Genomic DNA, 8,247 nt, shown 5'->3' with positions numbered 1-8,247 from the left:
AGAGACGAAACGTTTCTACATTTTTTGTTGTTTTGCTTTGTTTTGGGGTTTTTTTTTTATGTCCAGAGGACCAGATTTAACTTTTTTAGATTTTTCTACCTGGATTATTGAGCATGCATCAGGATACATATTTAGTTGTTTTTTCATAAAGGATGATGTCCACAGGACTTTTTTTTAATACAGGTTTTCTCTTTATATTTCTAAACACTGAGCCAAGAAACCTCAGTACATTAGTTTGAGTTGCTAATAAAAACTAATATCATACCCCGTCCTCCGAAAAAGCAGAAGGAGGAATTGTTGTGTTACTGCTGTCAGCAAATATGGTTCCATTGTTCACATCGGTTCCCAGGTTTGTACTCTGATTGGTTTTGGAGGTCCACTTAGCCAGCCAGTAATCAATGGTAACAATGACTGAGTGTTTCAGGAGTTGTGAAGAAACCATCAGGAAGACCATGAAGAATCCACCAGAGGATAGGTAACACCAGCACACCTGAACACACAAAGAGACATTAACAAGTACAAAAATGACAGATCTTAAACTATCATCATCAATTGATAACAAATAAAAAACTTCTAAGTACCGGTACTGTCTTTGATTATATGCAAATTCTGAAATTAGAAAGATTTGAGATTTTAAGTTGACTGGAGGCAACAGTTCAGTCCAGATCTTTTAGTTTCTTAATCTAGTCATATTACATCTTTATTTCTCCTAGTCAAAGTTTATTTTTAAAGAGCTAAAACAGATAAAATATTTGTTCATAAGTTTTCCACAGAACCCGCTTCAAAATGTCTGAACTTTACCTTTGAATTTATCATCAAAGATTAGAAAGAGACTGAAACACTTCATGCTGGTTTATAGTCCCCTGAAGCGGAGCAAAGGCCATGCTGGTTAAGAGCATAATAACTTTAAAAAAAAACAAGCAACCTGCCAACTTCCTGTTTGGTGTGTGGTTTCATCTAGACTAGTCCTGTTAGACCTCAGTGCTGCATTTGATACAGTTGATCACAATATGTTACTACAGAGGCTTGAATATGATATTGGGAATACAGGAACAGATCTAAAATGGTTTAAATCATATTTATCTTATAGACTCCAATTTGTAAATCTAAATAATGAATCTTCTTCATAAACCAAAGATAGTCATGGAGTTCCTCAGGGTTCAGTGCTTGGACCAATACTCTTTACTTTATATATGTTTCCATTAGGTAATGTTATTAAATAGCAGGGGATAAATTTTCATTGTTATGCTGATGATATACAGTTGTATTTGTCAATGAAATCCAATGAATAAAATCAGTTACTTACATTACAATAATGTCTTAAAGACATAAAAACTTAGATGACCCTTAATTTTCTGCTTTTAAACTCATACAAGACAGAGGTTGTGGTTTTTGGCCCTGAGCATCTTAGGAATAAGTGTTGCAGTCTTTAATTTTATCTGGATGACATTAATTTGGCCTCCAGTTCCAAAGATAAAAATCATGTTGTTATTTTTGATCAGGATATGTCTTTTAACCCCCATGTTAAAAAGGTTGCCAAAACCGCTTTCCTCCACCTGCATACTTTCACTAAAATTAGAAACATCCTGTCCAAAAACAATGCAGAAAAACTAGTCCATGCAGTTATCACGTCTAGGCTGGACTAATGCAATTGTTTACTATCTTCGTGTCCAAAAGGGCAGCAAGGTGGCACAACTGGTGGAGCTGCTGCCTCTCAGCGGCAGGTTAATTTGGTTCAAATCCCGGTCCGGGGGTCTTTCTGGATGGAGTTTGCATGTTCTCTCCATGCATGCATGGGTTTTCTCCGGGTACTTGGGTTTCCTCCCACAAACCAAAAACATGCACGTTAGTCTGATTGGTAACTCTAAATTGCCCCTAGGTGTGAGTGAGAGAATGGATGGTCGTTTGTCTCATTTGTCTCTATATGTCCCTGTGATGGACTGGAGACTTGTCCAGGGTGTACCCCGCCTCTCGCACAGTGATTGATGGACATGGGCACCAGTGACCCCCGTGACCCAAAAAGAAAGAAGCGGGTAAAAGAGAATGGCTCTATGGGTGTCCACAAACTTCTTTAAAACATCTTCAGTTGATCCAAAATGCTGCTTCCAGAGTCTTAACGGGAGTTAATGGGAGAGATCATATTTCTCCAGTTTTAGCTTCTCTCCATTGGCTCTCTGTCAAGATCAGAATAGAATTCAAAATCCTACTTCTAACCTACAAAGCTCTCAACAACCTAGCTCCATCTTATATTACAGATCTTATTGTTCCATATTTTCATAACAGAGCACTTTGCTCTCAGACTGCAGGCTTACTTGTGGTTCCTAGAGTTTCCAAAAACAGAATGGGAGGAAGATCTTTCATTTATCAGGCTCCTCTCTTGTGGAACCAACTTCCAGTTTCTGTCTGTGAGGCTGACACATTATTCAGTTTTAAGACTGGGTTTAAGACTTTCCTTTTGGATAAATCCTATAGTTAGGGTCGGCTTGAGTTTCCTGAGCTATCCCTTAGTTATGCTGCTATAGGCTGAGACTGCTGAAGGACAAACTGACCACATTTCTTCACTCTGCTGCTGTCTTTACTTACTCTACTCAGCCTATTTTGTTTTGTATTTGTAATTTTTTCTATCCTTGACATGTGTTTTTTTTTTACCAATAGGCCGTACATCTGCACCGACATCTGGACCTGCCATTCTGTGTTTGTCTGTCTCTCCTTCCTGTCCTCTCAAACCCAGCTGGTCAAAGCAGATGGCTGCTTGTCCCAAGCCTGGTTCTTCTGGAGGTTTCTTCCCGTTAAAAGGGAGTTTTTCCTTTCCACTGTTGCCTTTGTGCTTGCTCAGGATGGAAGACTGCAACTAAGTGAAGATTTAACAAGTCTACTGCTTCCTTAGATAGAAAACTTTACTAACTGGCTTTTCTATGTATGCAAATGTTTCTGTTCAGTGCCCTGAGACAACTTTGTTGGGAATTGGCGCTATATAAATTAACTTAATTGAATTGAAATCCAAGTGTAAAAAGTCACTATTAGTCACTAAGACTGGTATATCGACTAGCCACTTGAATATCTTGCACCAAAAACATTCAGGTTTACATGCATTATCAGTTCAATACCAGTCCAGACAAACACTCATCTTGAAAACAACAAACATTCACTTTTCAAACCCTCAGCGACGAGGGACATCAACACACCCCTTGTTTATTTCTACTAATGTTATTGAAAAGTTCAGGCATTAATCCCTTACCGAATGTATGTACAGTATATCCAAATAATCAATTGCATTTTTATGCTCTAACAACTTTCAATAAACTCTTTGGAAATGTCATGCTGAGCAGCCATTAGCTGTAACTGACAACACTATTATTTACAGGTATTACCTTCCAAGGGATCTTTGATCGCCTGGTGGTGGTGGTGGACCAATTATCATCATCTTCTTCTTCCTCTTCTTCTTCTGTTGGTAATAAATATCCAATTTATTTGATCTTAAGTAGCATATTTAGACTTGAGTGACAAAATGTGTTAAATTTAAGGTCAAAATGTCCAAGTACTTCAATACTTTGTGTCAAAAAACGTCTGTGTTCAATAATTAAAACCAACGTACCACCAGGACATCTAAAAGTTTTGTCTAGAAAGTTTTTATAATGGCAATTTAAAAAAAACTCTAACCTTCATCTTCATCATCTATTTGATTCTTGGGCTCTCTGGAGTAGAATGCTCTCCTCAGTGTTTTCCTTTCAAGTGTTGTTTGACTGTCCTGCTGAATGTCCTGCAAAGACACCAACCATACAACATGAAATCTACTGAGATGTTCCAGTGACCTTCAATTACCTGAGATTATACTTGGACGTTTATCAATTACCAAACGTGGACGTTTCTTTACTTTCAAGTTTCTTTGGATAGAAGTATAACAAATTGCTCTATAATGTAATATTTTATTTTGAGGTGAACTTGAGACGTTACCTTCTCCAGCTCCTGGTCCTGTCTGTTCATCAGAGTCTTCCAGTGGTCATAAAGTTCTGTGTCATGAGTCTGAATGTCTTTCAAGGTTCCCTCTCTGAGGACTGAGCCATCCTTCATCGCTATGATCTAGATAGAAAACATGATGCGGTCAAGGAAAACTAATTAATAAGTCAAGGACTTTACAGCTTAGGACATAAGCTGATGTCTTTAAATGGGAATGTATATCACATGAGATATTACACTTTCAATATTCCATCTCCATCTTCTACCGTGTATCTGTAGTCAGGTGCTGGAGGCGACAGGTCTAGGAGAGAAACCCAGACATACACAGCAACACTTTTGTATCTCCTCCTGGGAGATCCTGAGGTGTTCCCCGGCCAGAGAAGATACCCAATTCATCCAGTGAGGTTTGAATCTGCCCCAGGGCCTCCTACCAGTGGGATAAGCCTGGAAAACCTCTGAAGGGAGACATTCAGGAGGCACCACCTCAACTGACTCCTTTTGATGAGAAGGAGCAGTGGCTCTACTCTGAGTTCCCCCCGGATGACGGAGCTCCTCACCTTATCTCTAAGGCTGAGTGCGGCCACCTTTGAATGAAGCCCAATTCGCCCGCTTTTGTCTGGGATTGTGTTCTTTCAGCCTTGATCCAAACCTCATGACCATAAGTGAGGGTCGGAATGTAGACAGACCATAGACAATCGAGAGCTTTGCCCTTTGACTCAACCCGTTCGGTTCTGCGGGGAAACCTTGAATGTTCTCTGTCTGCCGGATCCAGTTCTGGAGGGCAGTCGGTGAGGGCAGCTGCTGCAGTTCTTATTATCATCAAGCTGCTAATGAGACCTGCTAATGCTGCTAACAAGACCATGCTGCTAACAGTACCATGCTGCTGTACATGTATTTTTTTTTCCACTTTTGGAACGTTGATTTTGTATTTTTGTGGCATGCTTTGGTATTTCTTGTTGTTTTTTGGTGAGTCAAGACAGTTCTTCTTGCCCTCAGCATTTCATTGCATTGTTGACCTTGTGTTGATTTGCATTTTGCATATGACAAATAAACCAAACCTGAACCTGAAACCTGTATCAACTCTTGCTTCACCACGACTGACTGAAGCAACATCCTCATTACTGAGAACAAGGTCCCGATCCATCAATCCATCTCCTGCTCCATCCTACCATCTCTCAGGAACAAGAAGATACTTGAACTCATCCAACTGAGACAAAGACTCCCTCACAACCTGGAGGTACATTCCACCTGTTTCCAGTTGGGTTCAGTTTCAATATCTATTTAAACAAAAACAATAAGCAATGTGTGTCCAGTTTATGATCCAGCAGCTTGTAGAACCAACATGAGCAGCAATAACTTGTTGTTTTCTGTTGGACTATCAGTCTCACATCATTATCAAGGAATCTCGGCCCACTCTTCTTTATAACAGGACTTCAGCTCATTGAAATTTGCAGACGTCTGTTTCTATGCAGCTCTTTTAAGGTCCCACCACAGCATTTCAATCAGCTTCAGGTCAGAACTTTAGACCATTGCAAAACCGTGATTATTTTGTTTTCAGCGATTTCGTTGTAGCTGCTGCTGTTGTCCAGTTTCATGACGTAATTTCAGCCATATTTATGTGTTGGACTGATGGCATGTTTGACTCTAGATTACTTTGACATGCAGAAGAGTTCATTGTCGACTCATTAACTGCAAGGTTCCCCATCTTGTGGCGGTAAAACACACCTAAATAACCATTCCTCCACCTCTGTGCTTCATAGCTGATATGTTGGTTTTCTCTACTGATGCAGGGCAGGACAGCCAAACAGCCTTACTCTGGTCTCATTGGTCCAAAAAGCATCATTTCAGAAATCTTGTGCTTTGCTCAATAAAACTTTACAAATGTTTGTTTACATGCCATGTTGTTTTTACAGAGAAGAGGCTTTCTCCTGGAAACTCTTCCACATGTGGAAATCTTCTCTCACTGTAGAATAGTAGACATTAAAATAGATTGAAACTGGTGTTCACAGATTGATAATTAGTAACAACTGCTTCTCTAAAATCATTGCTTATCTCTTACCAGCTTGGAATTGTGTTAACACAGATGTTAGAACAGCAAGGTGGAAGTGGTCAAACTTGCTGATAACCAGGTAATTGATTAATTATATTTCATAGATCCTGATTAATCTATACTGCACGCTTTCTGCCAAACAAACACAAAAGAAAATGTCATATACAGTAGTCCCTTATTTACCGCAGGGGTTTTCGTTCTCAGTGTCCCCGCGATAAGTGAAAAACGTTGGTTACGTACTGTAACCCCAGATTCTTTGAGTATAGGCACAGCCCTTTAAGGTTATTGTTAGTGGGTTTATCCCTTTGAGCGCAGCGCAGCACTGAAAACTTTAGTCCACGCCCACCTGCTGTGTGGGCCCCACCCCCGGTCCATATAAATCACGGTGAGACCGGGCAATTGGCTCCCAAAAAGCTTTTTTCTTCAGCCATTTAGGAACCGGTGAGGCCCAGAGCTTAAAAGGCTATGCCTATACTCATAGAATCTGATGTTACAGTATGTAACCAACGTTCTATTTCATATAGACTTCGCCCTTTAAGGCTATCACTAGTGGGTTAAAGGCGAAGCAGGATGTAATCTATGCCTCACTGGGTCCATTCAGACACAACATGAAGCACCTGCTTGCACAAAAAAACATTTCATCACGCAGCCTTCTGTGTGCGTAATTACGCGCTGCATAATTACGCGCTCCATGCGCAGGTACGCAACGGAGAAAAGATCTCTGGTGAGGAAAAAAAGGCTGAGATAGCGGACCTGCTGCTGTGAATAGGAACAATGGAGGTTACGAATTGTAACAGTGTAACAATGAACAGATCAGAGCAGGCCAACAGATCCTCAGGATGAACCGATTAATAACAATAAAATCAGCAGTTCTGAACTTGTGACTGATAATAAATATCTCACACTGCGACTGCATGCAGGCAGGTGTGAGCTCAAAAGTGAGGATCCATGAAACAAATAATCATTCTGACAGAACCCTGAGAACAGAATGGGTCATGGAGAAAGTAGAAACATCACATAGATAAAAATGAATAATTGAACATGGCAATGACCAGGCAGCCACCATACAAATATCCTCCACTGTCATCCCTCCATGCATAGCCATGGAGGATGAAAACCCTCTGGAGGAATGTGCTCTGAGTTTCTCTGGAGGATCCAGCCCAGATGAACTGTAAGCTTCAGAAATAGCCTCACACAACCAGTGTGAGAGGCGCTGAGTGGCTAGAGGGCGTCTTGAAGAGCTGTCCCTGTAATGCACGGAGACGTTGAGAGTGGCTCAGTGCGGCCGTGTGTGCCACGCAACACGAAAACGCGCGCACGGAACAGAAGAGGTGAGATGTTGCTTCCTCCTCAGAATTATGAGGAGGAGGATAAAACCCATCCAAGGTTATCACTCTCGATCTGAATGAGCTTGTGATGCTTTTCAGAGCAAGGTTAAAACGCAGTACAGCTGAGCTGCCGTCAGCTTGAATTCTGAGACATGAGGGAGCAACAGAGAGAGCAGATAAATCACTCACTCTCTTTGCCGACGTCAGAACTAACAGCAAGAGTGTTTTAAATGACAGAAATTTAAGTGAAACCTGATCTAAAAGCTCAAAAGGAGCTTTGATCAGAGCGCGCAGGACCATCATTGGGTCCCACTGTGGAGCTAGTGGACGTGATACAGGTCTGTGCCTCTGTACACCTTTCAGAAAAACTCTTCATCAGCGGGTGATTAAAAACTGTTCTGTCACCAAAAAACCTCATGACAGGAAGAAATAGCTGCAGCATAAGTTTAAATTGTGCTGAACGCTAAATTTCTGTCCGTCAGTCGCTGTAGAAATGACAGCACGCCACCTAGTGGACATGAGATGGCCTCCACGCCTTTCTCTGCGCACCAGCGCTGAAAAACTGTCCACTTGATGTGTACAGCGCTGTGGTAGAAGCGGCTTGTGCACCCTGAATTGTACGCACCGCATCTTGTGGGAGGCACATCTTTTCTCACAGGGACAGCAGGAGGTCGTTGTGGCGGTGACCCAGGCATCCTTCGCAAAACTTGTGCCGGTCAAAGTTGGACATCTTTTCCTTCTTCGTTCTTCTGACAGTGCTAGCTAGCTGGCTGAAGATAAAAGGGAGCTGATTGCCTGGTCTCACTGTAATTTATACGGACCGGGGGTGGGGTCCACACAGCCGGTGGGAGCGGACTAAAGTTTTCAGTGCTGCACTGCGCGCGAAGGGATAAACCCACTAGCGATAGCCTT

At 41.5% G+C, this 8,247-nt stretch overlaps 1 protein-coding gene across 1 annotated transcript in view; it reads right to left on the bottom strand.

Moving 5' to 3' along the window:
- Positions 1-8,247, bottom strand: part of LOC119428527 (ATP-binding cassette sub-family C member 9-like) — a 38,812-nt gene that overhangs the window by 488 nt on the left and 30,077 nt on the right. Inside the window, exons 12-15 of the mRNA XM_037696208.1 lie at positions 3,955-4,080; positions 3,661-3,760; positions 3,426-3,445; positions 266-490 (exon numbers count right to left, since the gene is read on the bottom strand). Of these exons, the coding sequence (XP_037552136.1) occupies positions 266-490; positions 3,426-3,445; positions 3,661-3,760; positions 3,955-4,080 (471 nt within the window). The remainder of the gene's footprint in view (positions 1-265; positions 491-3,425; positions 3,446-3,660; positions 3,761-3,954; positions 4,081-8,247) is intronic.

This window comes from Nematolebias whitei, chromosome 22, assembly GCF_014905685.2.
Source record: "Nematolebias whitei isolate Nwh7 chromosome 22, NemWhi1, whole genome shotgun sequence".
In the NCBI taxonomy this organism is placed as follows: Eukaryota; Metazoa; Chordata; class Actinopteri; order Cyprinodontiformes; family Rivulidae; genus Nematolebias; species Nematolebias whitei.
This window is presented reverse-complemented; position numbering and strand designations above follow the sequence as displayed.